Raw genomic sequence first — 18,636 nt, 5'->3', positions numbered from 1 at the left:
GGCAATGAGACGATATACGATAGAATGAATGTAAAACTAATGTTCTCCCATGTAAACTGTCACATAATTCATAATAAATCATTTAAGAAAGAAAAAAAACCAATGTTGTCTTCAGCTCTAAAGTATTATGATTCTATGCCATGACACAGAAGAGTTAGTGAGCCACTGAAAGTTAGAAAATATGGAAGATTTGTGTGCATGATTACTTACATGTAGGCATGTCTATTGCAAGACTGTAACAATAATTCAGAAGGAATTATTTCTTGGGCCTGGGCTGGAGAATATGAAAAGTGATGACAGGAAGGGGATAAACGTAAGAAACACTAAGAAAAAGATGAACAATTTGATGCCTGTATATATGGAAGAGTTCTGGTGGGGTGCTGTAGGATAAGCACTAGACCTCAAGGTTGGTTTGAACCACAAGGAACTGTAAGGTTGGCAGTTCAAACTCACCAGCCTCTCCTTGGAAACTCTATATAGGATCGCTATGAGTAGGAAAATGACTTAACGGCACTTGAGTACAGCAACCACATATATGGAACATGAAGGTGAGTCAAGAGTGGCTACTGACTCCAACTTTGCTAGCTTGAAATATTAAGAGTAATAAACTCTAACAAAAATGAAGTCATTGGGAAAAAAAAAAAAAATGAAGTCATTGGAAAAGTGCAAGTATTGGGAGAGTAAGTTTTGAACATGCTAAATCCAGACTGTTGGTGTATATTCAAATAGAAGTTTGCAGATTATTTAAAATTTAGAACTAAAGTTAAAGTGGGAAACCAGGGCTTGAATTATATTTTTGAGGATCATGGAGCATAGGGGGAATGGATGTATTAGAGCTTAAATTTTAAAACACTTGATTTGTAGAAGACAGTTCACAGAGAGAGCCCTAACCCCATTTTGAGTTTTGACATAAATTCAGAAGCTATTTGGGTTCTTTCTGACCATTAAATTAATAATACGGCTAACAGACAAGTCCAAGGCAAGTTTAAGAAGGGGCAGCTTGCTCTCAGAATATAGTTGAAAGTCGCTTACACTCCCAGGTGATCCAGGAAAGGGCAGTTTTTGCTCTCAGGCTTACACAAAGAACCAGAGAATTTGACTGAGCATGTCTTCAATGATTTACCAAAAATAGCTAAGTGTTATCTAAAAGTTGGAGTATTGGTGGCTATGACTCAGGGTCACATGGCCATGAGTCGTACCTCAGCCACCCTGTATCCAGTTGGGTAAGGCCCCAGAACCAATCCTGTTAGTTTTTTAAATCTGCAATTGCTTACCTATCTCAGTTATTATCCTTTCCCAGTTTCTGTAGTCCCATTTATAACAATTATGAATTGATCTGCCATCAGTCATGATCTGGGAGTGATATTCTTTGTCCCCTAATCGTATACAAGGAACTCCATGGCTGTAAATCAGTGGACTCTATTTCAACCTCATGTTGATCGTTTCCATCATTCTGGAATGATTGTCCTTATTTGTCTTTGTTCTGTTTAAGGTTTTTAAAAAGGCTCTCTATAGAATATGTTTGGAGTCCTAGTATAGCATTATAGGATAAACACTGGACCATAAGGTCAGTTTGAAACTCACCAGCTGCTCCTTGGAAACCCTGTATATGGTTGCTTTGAGTTAGAATCAACTCAACAGCACTTAACAGCAACAACAACATAGAATATATTTGTGAGTATAAGCACTGTATTGTGAGCCACAATACAGTGGTCCATCAATGCTGCCACTTGGCCAATCCATCTCATTGGGGGTCTTCCTCTTTTTCTCTGACCCTCCACCTTACCAAACATGATATCCTTCTCCAACGACTGGTCCCTCCTGACAGTATGGTCAAAGTATGAGAGACAAAGTTTGGCCATCTTGGCCTCCAAGGAGCACTCTGGCTGCACTTCTTCCAAAACGGATCTATTGGTTCTTTCGGCAGCCCATGGCACTTTCAATATTCTCCTCCAGCACCAGTCTATTTATAAATCTGGAGTCCTGTTATGGTGCTGTGGGTTAATGTGCCAGACTGCAAAGCCATTTGAACTGCCAGGTCGGCAGTTCAAACTCACCAGTTGCTCCTTGAAAACCCTATACAGGGTCGCTATGGGTCGGAATCAACTAGATGGCACTCAACAACAACAACTACAGTCTTCTGTTTGTGGTGGCTTGTCTGTTGCTATTATGTTGGAAGCATACCACCAACAGTTTAAATACCAGTGGTGTGTCCCATAGTGGACAGGTTTCAGTAGAGAGCCCAGATTAAGTTCAATTAGGAAGAAGGACAGGCAGACTACTACTCAATGTTTAGCCACTGAAACCTTATGAATAGCAGCAGAACATTGTCAGATGTAGTGACAGAAGATGGGCTGTGCTTTATTGACTTTGCAAAGACTTTCGACTGTGTGGATCATGACAAGCTATGGACAACATTGCAGAGAATGAGTATTCCAGAACACTTAATTGTGCTCATGAGAAACCTCTACATAGAACATGAGGCAATCATTCGAAAAAACAAAGGGACACTGAGTGGTTTAAAACTGGGAAAGGTGTTCGCCAGGGTTATATTTTTTTCACTATGTTTATTCAATCCGTATACCCAGCAAATAATTCAAGAATCTGGATTATATGAAGAAGATGGCATCAGGATTGGAGGAAGACTCATTAACAACCTGCCACATGCACATGATACAAATGTGCTTACTAGAAGTGAAAAGGACTTGAAATACTTACTGATGAAAATCAAAGACCACAGCCCTCAGTATGGGCTGCATCTACCTCAATTAAAAAAAAAAAAAAAAGCCTCACCACTGGAGCAATAAATAACATCAAGATAAATGGAGAAAAGACTGAAGTTCTCAAAAGACTTCATTTTGCTTGGATTCGCTATCAACGCTCATGGAAGCAGTAGTCTAGAAATCAAATGACATATTGCATCAGGCAAATCAGCTGCACAAGACCATTTTAAAGTGTTCAAGAGCAAAGATGTCAGTTTGAGGACTAAGGTGCGCCCGACCCAAGCCATGGTATTTTCAATACCCAATATGCATGTGAAAGTTGTTGTTATGTTGTTGTTAGGTGCCATCGAGTCGGTACCAACTCATAGTGACCTTACGCACAGCAGAACAAAACACTGCCCGATCCTGGGCCAACCTCACTATTGTTGCCACTCTTGAGTCCATCGATGCTGCCACCTGACCAATCCATCTTGTTGGGAGTCTCTCTTTTTCTCTGACCCTCCACCCTACCAAACATGATATCCTGCTCCAGTGACTGGTCCCTCCTGAAAATAAGTCCAAAATATGAGAGACGAAGTTTGGCCAACTTGGCCTCCAAGGAGCACTCTGGCTGCACTTCTTGCAACACAGATCTGTTGGTTCTTTTGGCAGCCCATGGCACTTTCAATATTCTCCTCCAACACCATAACTCAAAAGCTTCAATTCTTCTACGGTCTTCCTTATTCACTGCCCAGCTTTCACATGCATATGAGCTTAGGGAAAACACCATGGCTTGGGTCAGGTGCACCTTAGTCCTTATGCTGACATCTTTGTTCTTCAACACTTTTAAAAGGTCTTGTGCAGCAGATTTGCCTAATGCAATACGTCCTTTGATTTCTTGACTGCTGCTTCTATGAGTGATCCAAGTTGATCCAAGAAGAATGAAGTCCTTGACAATCCCAATCTTTTCTCCGTTAATAAGAATGTTATTTGTTGGTTCAGTGGTGAGGATTTTTGTTTTCTTTACATTGGGATATAATCCATACAGAAGGCTGTGTGCTCTTTGATCTTCATCAGTAAATGTTTTAAGCCCTCTTCACTTTCAGCAAGCAAGGTTGTATCATCTGCATATCGTACGCTAATGAGTGTTCCTTCAATCCTGATGCCACGTTTTTCTTCATATAACCCAGCTTCTCAGATTATTTGCTCAGCATACAGGTTGCATAATTATGGTGAAAAAATACAACCCTGTCTCACACCTTTTTTTGCTCAAATGCAAATTCAAACTGACGCTGAAGAAAATGAAAACAAGTCCACGAGAGCCAAATTATGGCCTTGAATATATCCCACCTGAATTTAGAGATCATCTGAAGAACAGATTTGATACATTAAACACTAAAGACAGAAGACCAGAAGAGTTGTGGGATGCTATCAAGAACATCATACATGAAGAAATCAAAAAGACATTAAGAAGACAAGAAAGGAAAGGGTCAAAATGGATGTCAGAAGAGACACTGAAACTTGCTCTCCAGTGTACAGATGCTAAAGCAAATGGAAGAAATTACGAGATACAAGAGCTGAACAGAAATTTTCAAAGATCAGCTCGAAAAGATAAAGCCAAATATTACAACAAAATTTGCGAAGATCTGGAGTCAGAAAACCAAAAGGAAAAACATCCTCAGCATTTCTCAATCTGGGGTAACTGTAGAAAAAATTCAAGCGTCCACTTTCGTTATTGATGCAGAAAGCATGAAGAGAAGACCGAAGGAATACAGAGTCACTGTACCAAAAGGAAATGGTTAATATTCAACCGTTTCAAGAGGTAGCGTATGAGAAAGTTACACTATGAATAAAGAAGACCATAGAGGAATTGATGCATTTGAGTTGTGGTGCTGGAGGAGAATATTAAAAAAAACAAGTAAATCTGTGTTAGAAGAATTATAGCCAGAATGCTTTTTAGGACCCAGGATGACCAGACTTTGTCTCTCACACTTCAGGACGTATTACAGGAGGGACCAGTCCCTGGAGAAGGACATCATGCTTGATAAAGTGGAGGGACAGAATAAAAGAGGAAGACCCTCCCCCCCCCCCCCCAAAGAGATGGACTGGCATAATGGCTGCAGCAATGGGCTACAATTGATTGTAGCAACAATTGTGAGGTTGACACAAATCTAGGCAGTGTTTCATTCTGTTGTGCATAAGGTTGCTATGAGTGGGTACCAACTTGATGGCACCTAATAACAAAACAAGGAAGACCAGTTAATATTACTATCATCCATATTTATGAACCAACCGCTAAAGCCAGTGATGATGAAATTGAAGAATTCTAACAACTTTTTCAGTCTGAAATTAATCAAATATGCAATCAAGATACATTGATAATTACTGGTGATGGGAATGCCAAACTGAAGACAAAGAATAAGAATTTGTAGTTGGAAAACAAGACAATGGTGATAGAAATGGTGCTGGAGATCACATGATAGGATTTTGAAAGACCAATGACTTCTTCATTGTAGATATCTTTTTAAACAATATAAAAGACATTAAGCAAAGAAGCTGCGCAAGACTGCTTTAAAGTTTTCAAGAGTAAAGATATCAGACTGAAGACTAAGGTTCACCTGATCCAAGTCATGGTATTTTCAATTGCCTTGTCACGTGAAACTTGTACAATGAATACATAAGACCACAGGAAAATTGAAGGACCAGTCACTGGAGAAGGATGTCATGTTTGGTAAAAGTGGAGGGTAGAGGATTGTTACAGTGGCAGCAGAGATGGGTTCAGGAGTAGCAATGATTGTGAGTTTGGCCCAGGACCAGGCAGTGTTTTGTTCTGTTGTTGAGTTGGTACCCACTCAATGGCACCAAACAACAAAAGTTCAAATGAAACTGACCTAATACAACTATTTTTTTAAATAATGAGGGTGCACAGTCTATTATAGGGCAAAGATCTGAAGATGTTGACAATGGGTTTAAAATGTTTAATATCAAATATTGGCTTAAATGATCAGTCCCAGAAAATCATCTATTCAATCTTACTGAAAAGTAAGACTAGGCTTCTTGCAACACAAGAGATTTGCTTACATAGAAGACTGCTTGGGTCTTTAGTAATGTGTCCTTTCTTAAAGTTATGCATATTTAAGAAAAAAAATTAATCATCTGTTTTGCTTTTGAACACAACTAGTAATTTTCCATCACTAAACTTGCACATGAAAACTAGATGCAATTTTCGCTTAGCAATTTCTTAGACGGAAATGCTACAAACAATGGAATCCACCTATTTAAGGCTAAGCCCTTGTGGCGCTGTGGGGTAAGCAATGGACTGCTAATTACTGATAGAATCCCTCATCCACATGCATAACAAAACGGCTGCTTGCGCGATTTCAATACCTCTTTCTCCTTCCGACCTCCAGGTGGGTGTTTGTGTTCCGGCTCATTCCATCTCACAATTACAAAGTGGGCAGTTTAGATCCACCCGCCTGAGGGAAAAAGATTTACAGTCTCAGAAACCCTATACAGGGCCACTATGAATTGGAATCAGCTCAATGGTTGTTGGTTTGGTTTTAATGAATCTCCCCTCCCCCGTATATATTTCAAGATACCACTTTGGCAAAATCAACTCCAGGTTCCCAAGAGGGATCTCACAGAAAACGGAAGCCTGTGCAGCCATTTGTTATGTGTGTGTTTGGTTTGTGTCTTGTTTTTGTTTTTTAAATGAAAGGGGTAGAAAACTAAGGCTTAAAACCCCCAAATGCTGCCACTTGCCAAATGAGTAATTCCATTCCAGAGGAGGCTGGCAGTCTGGTACAGCCAGCCGGGCCTTCCTCTAGATAGGATGCTACTTGTGAAGGTGCAAAAACAGGCAGACGCTTTCTTTTGGCTGTTTTACGCCATGGAGACCCCGCTTACCCTACACACTGCTGTAGAGTGGTTCCTTATGAATTTGGGGGCTACCCCAGACGCCTAGTGAGGCTGCCTCAGACACCAACCTAGTGTGGTTGGAAAGCCCCTCCACGCCATCAGTGGGAGTGGTGCAGGGCAGGGAGAGGATAAGTATTCTTCCCGGACTGCAGCGGGTAAAAGAAAAGAGGCGGCTGGGCCTGGGGTTGGGATGCGGCCTAGAACAAAGAGGCAGTGGGGCACCAGCAGCCGAAGTTCTTCTGCGCACGCCTTTGGGAATCCGAATCCCCAGAAATCGCTCACGCCAGACCACAACGCCAGTGCTTATGAAAATGCAGATTTCTAGATTCCGTTTCAGACCACCAGGATCACACACTCGATCTATGATACCCAAAAGCCTGCATTTTAAACAAATGCTTTGGTTGAGGTGGGTCCAGGTAAGTCTGAGGGCAATATCCTCTCAGCAGGCACAGGGTTAGCGAACTTCAACGATTGCAGAGGCTGCTTAGCAGCTGCAAGCTGTTCGGCGCCTCAACCGAGCGTGGTCCTCTCCTCTGGTCCCGCCCCTCTGCTCAGCGCGGATTGGTGGTGAGGAGTCACTCAGGCTCTGATTGGATAGTTGAAGAGCCGTTCTTGGCCACTGTAGGGTTCGGATGCTTCAGAGTGCTAAATTTATCTCCAGACAAGCGACCGCGCCAGCAGCGAATCGGATCACTATGGAGGTGGCCTAGGCGATGTCGAGCATCACCTTGTTCCTGAATCCTTCTTTCCTCTGTTTTGTTTCCATCCCCCTCCTGCCCCTTCCCCCTCCCCTCCAGTCCGCGACGACTGGCTCTTGGCCCTGTTGGGGCCTTGGTGAAGGTGAGCAGAGCCGCCACCGCGGCTAAGTGGTGCGCTCTGAAATGGCCGCTACCCTGAATCGTTTAAAATGGCGGCCGAAGTCTCAGCTGGGGACCGCGGCGCTGCTCTGCAGCTCAGCCGCAACGAAGACTGTCTCTCCACCGCTGATGGAGAAGAAGTAGAAAGATAATGGGTGTGAGACGTTTTCCTGTGGTTGTTAGCTGAGGCGACAGCCGGCGGAAGAAGAATTCAGAGGGAGGGTGGGCTCCGACAGGAAACTAGTCTCCAGATGTGTGCACCTGGGATAAGAAGTTGAGGCACAGATGACCCTGGCCTCTTATCGGGATGACAGGTTAAAAATGCCTTTAGGTGCGAGCCTAAAAAGAGCTTTAGGCCTGTCCCTACCTGCTGCCCCGTCTTTTTCCTAAGGGGCTGGAAGGGGGTCTCCTTAGGGTGAAGGGGGACGGATTGTGGTGCCTGTCAGTTTCCCGCCAGGAAAGAGATTATGAGGGCTTCCCCGGCTTTCCGAGATGAGAGCGGAAACTTGACTCCCATGGGAATCCAGACTCGGTCCTCGAGAGATTCGGGGGAAGCCGCTCTGGAGAGGTGGGGACGAGACTCTCCTTCCTGACGACGATGAAGCTCCCTGGTGCCCTGCCACCCCCACATTAGCACTGTGAGGCTTTGTGCTGCTACTCAGTTGAGATCCTGGCCTTTCTGGCACTTAGAACCCATTGTTAATCTGTTCCCTCTGCAGTCCCCCTGTTAAACACTCAACGGTTTGAGTACTTGGGGAATTCAAAGAGTATTACAGGAACACACACGTCCCCGCTAGGCATGGGCTCTGCAAACTTTGGGTTTTATCCTTGGTTCTGCACGTATAAACTTGGTTAATTTGGCAGGTGACTTAATCTCTCTGGGTCTGTTCATTATTATTTAAAATGGAGTTATTATTAGACCCTGACCCTCAGTGTTGTTTTGAAGATTAAATAATCCACAAGAGTTACTTAGCACAGTTACTGACGCATAGTAAACAGTGCTCACTCAGTAAACATTAGTAACCTTAGGAAGCTGGTGACTGAGGGGACAAAAATAGTTATAGCCAAAAGGCATGAAACACTTCCATGTTGATTTAATTTTATTTTTAGATTACTTTTAATACTTAGTTGCATAGACATTAAGATGTGGCTATACTTTAAATTGTTTAGTTTTTGAGCATATTTCTAGGAAGTTGGATGGGGACATCTCAAAACCATGAAGTTGCTAAGGTATTAAACAGGATGAAAATAGCATCTTCTATTTCAGTCTAAGATCTGCATTGCAGTGAAGAATCGTTTGCACAGCCTGAATTTAAAGTAAATTTTAATGAACGGTCATCTTAGAGGTTTGTAATTAGTTTTATTTGTTAGTTCAGTGCTAATTTTAATGCTTTCTCTCATTTTAGGCTTTTGATTACTCCCCTCCCTATCCCATCCCTTAATTTTATTCTTTTGAAGATTCTGCATTTCAAGCTGCCAAAGTGGAGAAATGTGATTGCAGGAGAGTGTGCTTCTCATTTCAGGTATCTTACCTTCTAGCTGTTAATAGAACCATTTTGATTCTAGATCTCGCGTGAGAATATGTAAAGCTTACTTTGTAGCCAAATCATAGAGATAGATCAAAAGTAGCTGTCTTTGGAATAAGTTTGTATGCCCTAATTTACAAAGCTGATGATATTCTTAAATTTGCACTAGCCTTCCTCTTAAACATGCTTCCTTTTTATTATATGGAGAATAAATCTACTAAGATGAGAGAATTTGTTTTCTTTGGGTCCTGGTTAGTCTTTAGTTATAATGGGATGTGAAGTAACCATTAAAAATATACATGACATTGAATGAGTCTTAATTTGGATAACTAGTATTTATATAAGTTTTAAGTCCAGGGAAACAAGTAGCTACAGTTTATTTTTGGTCTACAGTTTTCAACATTATTCATATTCATTACTTAAGATATAATAGAATTTCCTGTTTTACAAAACTTTGAACCATATGTTTGTGTTTTTAATATAACGCATCATAATTGTTGCTAACCCTAAAGGAAGCCTTCAAATGTATAGTATGAACATGAATGCATCTAACGACAGTAGGCGTGAGAAAACTAAAAGAAATCCCAAAATACTATATACCCTAGGATAGAGTCAGCAAACTATGGCCCATGCCATCTCTTTTTATAAATAAAATTTAATTGGAACACAGTCATGCCCATTGTTTTATGTAATATCTATGGCTGATGTTACACTATTTGAGTACTTATGACAAAGATTGTATGGCCCACAAAACTGAATGTATTTACTCTCTGGCCCTGTACAGAAAAAGTTTGCGCCACTACCATGTTACATATTCTTTAAGGTCTCTTTAAAAATATGCTCAAGTCATTATTTCTTAGCTCAATGATTCCCAAATTGTGTTTTATAGAATGTTAATATTTTCTAAGTTAATAAGTATTGAGAAAAAGATGCTAACAGTAGTTTTTCTTTATAGTATATTTTAAAATATAAGCTTAAGACTGCTAAACTCATTTATATAGCTTTTATTTTTATGTGATAATCTACCTTTAAGAAAAGGTGTGCCAAACCTGAGAGCACCAGGAAGTCGAATGAGAGATCACCTGATACATGAACATAAGATGTTCCATCTTCACATTGATGCTTAAGCAGCATTTACAAAGTAACTGATGTATTGCTATCTGTCATCTCTTTTATGATTGCTCATCTTCTGTGTTTCCTGTCTTATAATTTCAACACATTTGAGATACTTAATGTTTATTCTAAATTAACCATGTTTTGTACCAGAAACTCATTGCCCATGGATCTGTTACTGAAAGAAGGAAATCTTAAACAAGAGGTAGAATCTTTTTGTTATCAGATTGTATCTGAATCAAATGATCAAAAAGTTGGAATATTACAAAGTGAAGATGAACAGTTACAGCCATCAGTTTCTAAAAAATCAGAAGGTGAGATTTCCAGGGTCAAATTTATGTCCAATACCAATAAAATAACATTTAGTAAGAAACCAAAAAGAAGAAAATATGATGAAAGTTATTTGTCTTTTGGATTTACTTACTTTGGAAATAGAGATGCACCTCATGCCCAGTGTGTGTTATGTAAGAAAATTTTATCAAATAGCTCTTTAGCCCCTAGTAAGCTTCGAAGACATTTGGAAACTAAACATGCTGCATATAAAGACAAAGACATAAGCTTTTTCAAGCAACATCTTGATTCACCTGAAAATAGTAAACCCCAAACACCTAAAATTGTTAATACAGATAATGAAAGTGCAACAGAGGCATCATACAATGTAAGCTATCATATAGCACTAAGTGGAGAGGCTCATACTATTGGAGAATTGCTTATTAAGCCTTGTGCAAAAGATGTAGTAATGCGGATGTTTGATGAACAATATGGTAAAAAAATAGATGCAGTACAACTATCAAACAGTACTGTTGCACGTCGAATTAAAGATCTAGCTGCTGACATCGAAGAAGAACTTGTTTGCAGACTGAAAATTTGTGATGGATTTTCATTGCAACTAGATGAATCAGCTGATGTTTCAGGACTGGCTGTGCTGCTTGTATTTGTTCGTTACAGGTTTAATAAGTCTATTGAGGAGGACCTACTCTTATGTGAATCTTTGCAGAGTAATGCTACTGGTGAAGAAATATTCAATTGCATTAACAGTTTTATGCAGAAACATGAACTCAAATGGGAGAAATGTATTGATGTATGTAGTGATGCTTCTAGGGCAATGGATGGAAAAATAGCCGAAGCTGTCACCCTAATAAAATATGTGGCACCTGAAAGCACCAGTAGTCACTGCCTATTATATAGACATGCTCTAGCAGTTAAAATAATGCCTACATCTCTGAAAAATGTGCTAGATCAGGCAGTACAAATTATTAATTATATTAAAGCCCGACCACATCAATCTAGGCTACTAAAAATTTTATGTGAGGAAATGGGTGCTCAGCACACAGCACTTCTTCTAAACACAGAAGTGAGGTGGCTTTCCCGAGGTAAAGTTCTTGTAAGACTATTTGAACTTCGTCGAGAACTATTGGTTTTTATGGATTCTGCTTTTCGATTGTCTGACTGTTTAACAAATTCATCTTGGCTACTAAGACTTGCATATCTTGCAGATATTTTTACCAAATTGAATGAGGTTAATCTGTCAATGCAAGGAAAGAATGTGACCATTTTCACAGTATTTGATAAAATGTCATCATTACTAAGAAAGTTGGAATTTTGGGCCTCATCTGTAGAAGAAGAAAACTTTGATTGTTTTCCTACACTCAGTGACTTTTTGACTGAAATTAATTCTACAGTTGATACAGATACTTGCAGTGCCATTGTGCAGCACCTAAGGGGCTTGCGCTCTACTCTGTTAAAATATTTTCCTGTTACAAATGACAATAATGCTTGGGTTAGAAACCCATTTACAGTAACTGTCAAACCAGCCTCTTTAGTAGCAAGAGACTACGAGAGCTTGATTGATTTAACATCTGATTCTCAAGTGAAACAAAATTTCAGTGAACTTTCACTAAATGATTTTTGGAGTAGCCTAATTCAAGAGTACCCAAGCATTGCAAGGCGAGCTGTTCATGTTCTTCTTCCTTTTGCTACAATGCACCTGTGTGAAACAGGGTTTTCATATTATGCTGCAACAAAGACAAAATACAGGAAAAGACTTGATGCTGCACCTCATATGCGGATCCGGCTCAGCAACATTACACCGAATATTAAGCGGATATGTGATAAAAAGACACAAAAACACTGTTCTCATTAAAATTGAAGGGGTTTTTTGCATGTCTCTTGATAACCAAATGTAAGATGAAAATAAAAGGTGATTTACTTGAGCTCTAGTATTTTGGGGGATGTAAATAAAGTGATGGAAATTTTTAATATTTCTTAGGTTTATAAGAAAGCTAAAGGCTCAAAATTTTAACATACTATATTGTTGGTATTTCTTCCTTACATTGTCATTTTTAAGGAGAACATTGACATTCAAGATATGTCCCAGTTCATTAGCATATCTTGTCAAGATCAAATCCTTACTTCTTTCTGGTCATGGCTAACCTGAATCCCTCCAGTCACACAGAACTCCTTTTTCTCAGATCAAAAGTCTCACATTTTTTCAGTCAGTCTGTTGATTTGGAAGCATGAAGGAAGAAACCAGAAGTTTCCTATAACATGTTTGGTTGATCATGGCAAAATTTTAAGCTTGATATACAGTAGAATGCTAGTTGTATGCTGCCAAGCTGGTTCCAACTCACAGTGACCCTCTATAGGATTTATAAGAGCAGCTGGTGGATTTGAACTGCCAATCTTACTTATCCTACAGCACCACACCAGGGCTCAAAACTGATACACCTAGGGATTTGTGCCATCATGTGTAACTCTTCAGAGACCCAGCTTGGTTCTTCTCCACTATTTCCTCTTGAAGTTATACCTGATTTTATAACCAGTTTTCATTAGAATTCATTGAGGATTGGGGTGATTCTTTTGTTTCTCAGCCAGGAATCTCTTTATCCTGAAAGTCTTATGAGAGGACATAGTGAGGATGGAAGGTGGCTGTACTCACCACAACGATGGAGAGGAACTTACTGCCAATTCCTAAACATACCACATTCTTGTTCTTTGATATCTCAAAGAGCAATTCCTTTCCCATCTTGCTTCCTGACAAACTTTTTAGTACTTTAATACACTTTGACTTAATTAAGTACTTTATTCTCTGCTCTTTTTTAGCTATATCATGCTGTATTTACTTTTATGTTTCTTTCTCAACTATTGAACTCTTTGGTGGTGTCTTGACTCCCGGAGTCAATGGACTGTCTTTTAAGGGTCTTAATACAGCTCTGATGCATTAGACATTCAATCCAGCTCTGATAAATTAGATACTCACTAAAGAAAGAAATGTTGGTGAAGGTAAGCCAACAAAAATGGAATAGGGGTTTTCTATTCACTTGCATACCCTGTGTGTGGACAGAATTCTTTGTTTTCATCTCTGTTCTGATTAACATTCTGTGGTCAATAAGGAATGCCACAGCTTTGATTCATTTGAACTATTGGGAGAGAGGGAAGAAAGTGAAGAATATTTTAAGATATTTTGTTTCTCAATTCCTATTTAAATTTTGCAAATTTCCTATTTTTTAGTATAAATTATGTTTGCTAAAAGATTATTAAAACTAGGAATTGAAATTTCTATCACATTATTCTTGGAGCACTATAGGAGATGCCTGTTGACCTTCCTCTTCCCAGTCATCACACACAAAGGTTGCAAACTCCTTGTTCATAAATATTTGAACTGTGTTACTCCTGTAGCCAAAAACTACTACAAATAGCCATTATTTAATCTCACTTAACCAAACCTATCTTCTGTTTAGAGGAGTAGGAGTACGTTCCCTCCGAAGGCAAATGTAAAGTGACTAGATTGAAGTATCTCTTCTTAACTAGTTATTTAACCTTGGACAATTTGAACCTTCCTTAGCTTCAGTTATCTATAAAATTATAATTATACCTTTATAGGACTATTATGAAGATTAAAGGAGAATGTGGGTCTTGGGAATAGGTGTGCAACACATACTAGTGCCTTCCCAATCCTACCAAGTCCTAGTTGGACTTGATTTCCTCAGTCAGAGTTGTATTCTCTAGAGATGCATCAGCTCTCCAGTTCACAAGGACCTCTCCTAAACTTGGGCAACAGAGTTAAGCATTTCTGGCAGTATTTTTCTGTTTATGATCTTATTAAGTTCCTATACCATTGGGTGCTTTACAATATGCTTTTTATGTTACTGGAAATCTTTACAACAGTTCTGTTGGGTTAGCTATTAGGAGCATGCCTGAGATCACACAATAAATAGTATAATTTAAAGAGTTCCAAAGACCATACATTTTCTATTCACCACCTTTCAAACAGAGTCCTGGTGTGGCACTGTGGGTTAATGCACCAAATTGCAAAGCCATTTGAACTGCAAGATTAGCAGTTCAAATTCACCAGCTGCTCCTTGGAGACCCTATACAGGGCCACTATGGATCAGAACCAATTTGACAGCATTTAACCACCTTTCAAACATTTCTTCCTAAGAGCATCAAGATAACAATTTGGGAGTATAATTAATACTCCCTACTAAAATCTGGAATTTTTTTTGAAATCTAATTCTGAAAATAAAACATTGCTATCAAGTACAATTCTGCAAAAAAAGGATGCCTAATTTCTTATGAATAAAACACTTAGCCAACTAATTCCAGAGTTGTGCCGTAATTTAAGAAGCATCTGCATCTGACTTATACCTAAAGTTTGATCATTATGTGATTCCTTGGACTGACCCTTTATTAGTTCATCTGTCCAGGATTATCAGCCTCTTGAGATATGAAACCTCTTGCTTTCCAATCCTTGACTTCCAACGTCATCTGAAAATAAAGATTCCTGCATTTAACTGTGCTTTAAGATAAGGATCAGCACTAGACTGCAAACCAGAAAGTAGTCAGTTCAAACCTACCAGCTGCCCCTCATAAACCTTGTAAAAGGTTGCTATGAATCTGAACCAACTCGACAGCACTTAACAACAGGGTAAGCACTGGTCCATAAGGTCGGCGGTTCAAACCCACCAGCTGCTTCTTGGAAACCCTATACAGGGTTGCTATGAGTCAGAACTGACCTGATGGCACTTAACATCTGCTGTTCTCAATACCCACCATCCATTGCTATCTAATTTATTCTAAACTGAGTGATCCGATAGGACAGAGTTGTTGATATATGCTGTGGAGTCGGTTCCGACTCACAGCAACCCTGTACAGGGTTTCCGAGGCTGTAAATCTTCATGGGAGCAGAAAGCCTCATCTTTCTCCTGAGGAACGGCTGGTAGTTTCAACCTGCTGATCTTAAGGTTCGCAGCCCGATTTGAAACCAGTACACTACCAGAGTAGAACTGTTCTATAGTGTTTCGGATGCTAACTGATTCATATCCTGTGAAGTGGATGGTGGACTTGAACTGCTGAGCTTTTAGTTAGGATCTATTGTTTCACTTACTTTCATCAAGGCTCCTAACACTGACCATGCCCAACTTTTTCTTGGTTCTTTATACCAACTGCTTACTTGTTCTAAAACCTATCAGATTAACAATAAGCAAGTAATTTCCAGACAGTAACATCTAATTGTCCTGTCCTGGTGTGTAGCGCTGTGGGTTAATGCGCCAGACTGCAAAGCTGTTTGAACTGCAAGGTCGGTGGTTCAAGCTCACCAGTCACTCCTCAGAAATCCTATACAGAGTCGCTATGGGTCGAAACCGACTCAACGAAACTTAGCAACAACAATGTAGTGTAGTGGTTACAAATTGGGCTGCAAACCACAAGGTCAGCATTTCAAAACTACCAGCTGTTCCACAGGAGAAAGATGAGGCTTTTTGCTCCCGTAAAGATTTACAGCCTCCGAAACCCTGTACACGGTTGCTTTGAGTCGGAACCAACTCCACGGCACATAACAACAACAATGTAGTTGCCAAAACAATGACTGAATCCAAAAGAGAAGATTTTTTTCCTTTATATAAACCCTACCCACCCTTCAGAATGGGTCTTCCATTCCAAAAGTGTCTTGAGCAGTGTTAGCCTCCTTTTCTTGTATACTTAGAAAGCCCTTTGATTTTCTTTCTGTCAGTGCATCGCTGAGGCTGCAGATATTAGAGGCTCTGTCTGGAGCTAGAGGCAAGGTAAGCCTCTTACAAATGCTCACACAGAAGTAAAAACTACTGAGGCAGAGACAATGACGTGGAGAGATGGAGCAGCTGGGGACTATAGACTCAGAGGGAGAGGGGACAGGCTTGCAGGATATATACCCTTTGGTTGATGATGCATGAAGGGGGATTGTAACCATAGCAATGAAACAATATACGTAGGATGAACGTAAAGCTAATGTTCTCCCATGTAAACCATCACAATAAAACATTTTTAAAAAGTAAAAACTACTTTAAAAAGGAAGAAAAGGTGTTTCCCTTAAGAATTAAAGATGTACCCAGGAAACATCAAGGCAAGTGGTCAGGTCCCCTCAATGCAAACCCCCTTCCAAGACTAAGACTCAATGGAAATACACGCTCTGATTGGTGACCACACGCATCACCAATAGGGGGAAGTGGGGTAAAAGCAGCAATGAAGCAGCAAGCTAAGCCCTACAATGTTCAGTGGGCTTCTGTGGATCCAGTTGGGGACCTGGTTGGCAAGCAGTGTGAGGAGACCTGGGGACTCGTGGGCCCAGAGTCAGTAGCGTGGCCACGGAGGACTCAAGTGGAGAGTGGAGCTACCAGCTGATGGGAAGAGAGGGCATGTGCACAAGAACACCCACACTTGCAGATGGTACCCACGTGACCTGGGCCAGATGACTGGATGATCAGAGCTCAACCAGGAGAAAAAAGAAGAGGAAAAAAAGAGTGAGCTGATACAATCTGATGAACTTTACCTACACACCTACGGATGCAGTGACTCAAAAGAAGGAATAAATCCTTACAGCAAGGAACATTCCCACCCCCTCCACACACTGAGTAGACAGAGATGGGCAACTTGGACATTGGATACCCAAATGGGGAGGGGGGTCCAACGAAGTGACTGGCTTACAAGCATTCAAGAGGGAACCTAGAGCTAGGGGGCATGGAGGAAGGCAGAATCTCCAGTGAGTACTATCCAATCTGTCTAGGCGGAGCTAATGAAATGAAATACAGATGGGTAACTCGCGATACTGTAGTGAATGGTTATCAGGACTGATTATGAGGGTTGGAAATGCAAAGCTAGACGTTTTGTAGCAAGGAAGGGAGTGATTAATTCTCCAGTCTAGGAGCGGAGGTCTCTAGGACCATCAACGGATAAGAGCGGAGAGGGGGACCCTACCCAGAGAAGCAGAGATGCCTGAGATAGAGACAGAGATGATGAAGTGGAGTGATGAAGCAGCTGGGGACTTTGGATCCAGAGAGGGAGAGGGAATGTGGGCTGAAGACTGGGGAGCGAGGAGGGAGTGTAGGGGGTGGGTTTCTAGGGTATACCCTTTGGTCGGTTGATGATGCATGGAGTGGATTGGAACCATGGCAATGAAATGATAGACGATGGAATGAATGTAAAACTAAAGTTCTCTCATGTAAACTAACACATAATTCACAATAAAACATTTAAAAAAAAAAAAAAAAGAAAGATGTTTAGGGACTGAGTGGTAATTTCAGGCACCCCGAAATGACCTACTCTTTTTTTCCTATGCATGAAAAGGAAAGTTCCTCTAATTTGTCGAACCCAAAACGACTCTCATGTTAATTCTTATATTTCAAGTAATTGAAATTACTCTTTCTTAATGAAGGTTGTTCATATCAGTCTTGCTCTACCATAAATTGTAAACTCTTAGTAGCTAGGACTTCTACTTTTGAATTATCCATAGAATTTAGCAAAGTTCTAATCCATACAAAAAGTGTCCAATGAATTAAATTCACTAACTCAAAAGGTGAGTTATTGGGTAAAATACAATTTGTACCATAATATGGAAGTTAACTTTAAAATCCTTAGCCTTACACAGATAAGGCAATAATTAGTATTTGCCTTTAAAAGGCTTTAAAAGCCCCAAATTTTAAAATAAATTCAATGTTGCATTAAAAATGTGATTTTTTTCACTTCCTGAAACATGATTTACCAGAACTCTTGAAAGAACCCATCAACTATATAAGTCTAGATGCCTCTGAAACTTAGTATGCTTGTTTTCTACATTCATATTTAAAGTTTGTATAACGGCACTGTTAATTTACACAATGGAAAGAATTCTGAAGGCTTCAAGAGACCCATTTGTTGTTAAGTGCCATCGAGTCGGTTCTGACCTGTAGCAACCTTTATAGAGTTTCCAAGGAGCAGGTGGTAGGTTTGAACTGCTGACCTTGTGGTTCAGTGCATTATCCTACAGGACCACATCAGGATTCCAAGAGAGTCATGTTCTGCAACTAATTAAATGTCTTCAATTCATCTCCCTCTGTAGGCCTTGGTTTCTTATTAAATGATCAGGTTGGACTAGATTGAACCTAAAGTTCTTATCAGATAAGTAAAAAAAGTTTAAGTTTTTATTGTGAGTTATGTGATAGTTTACATGGGAGAATATTAACTTTACATTCATCCTATTGTATTTTGTTTCATTGCAATGATTACAAT

The 18,636-nt window shown here is 40.0% G+C and overlaps 1 protein-coding gene and 1 pseudogene across 3 annotated transcripts; one reads left to right on the top strand and one right to left on the bottom strand.

The window, feature by feature from the left end:
- The first annotated feature begins 7,259 nt into the window (after positions 1-7,259).
- ZBED5 (zinc finger, BED-type containing 5) lies at positions 7,260-12,422 on the top strand. Of its 3 annotated transcripts, none has more exons than XM_006873012.1 (3): positions 7,260-7,460; positions 8,884-9,000; positions 10,037-12,422. In XM_006873012.1, the coding sequence occupies exon 3, from the start codon at positions 10,178-10,180 to the stop codon at positions 12,257-12,259; it is 2,082 nt and encodes a 693-aa protein (XP_006873074.1). In that variant the 5' UTR covers positions 7,260-7,460; positions 8,884-9,000; positions 10,037-10,177; the 3' UTR covers positions 12,260-12,422. The 3 variants fall into 3 exon arrangements, with proteins under 3 accessions (XP_006873074.1, XP_006873073.1, XP_006873075.1); XM_006873011.1 differs by having other exon boundaries at positions 10,005-12,422; XM_006873013.1 differs by lacking the exon at positions 7,260-7,460 and having other exon boundaries at positions 10,042-12,259.
- Positions 12,423-12,873: 451 nt separating this feature from the next.
- LOC102842940 lies at positions 12,874-13,026 on the bottom strand (annotated as a pseudogene).
- Positions 13,027-18,636: the final 5,610 nt, after the last annotated feature.

This window comes from Chrysochloris asiatica, unplaced genomic scaffold (genome assembly GCF_000296735.1).
Source record: "Chrysochloris asiatica unplaced genomic scaffold, ChrAsi1.0 scaffold00219, whole genome shotgun sequence".
Lineage (NCBI taxonomy): Eukaryota > Metazoa > Chordata > Mammalia > Afrosoricida > Chrysochloridae > Chrysochloris > Chrysochloris asiatica.
The sequence above is the reverse complement of the archived record's forward strand: the minus strand, read 5'-3'. Positions and strand labels throughout refer to the sequence as shown.

What these genes read in the sequence shown, in the direction of transcription:
- ZBED5 (XM_006873012.1), top strand. Translation starts at nt 10,178, where the DNA reads ATGATTGCTCATCTTCTGTGTTTCCTGTCTTATAATTTCAACACATTT.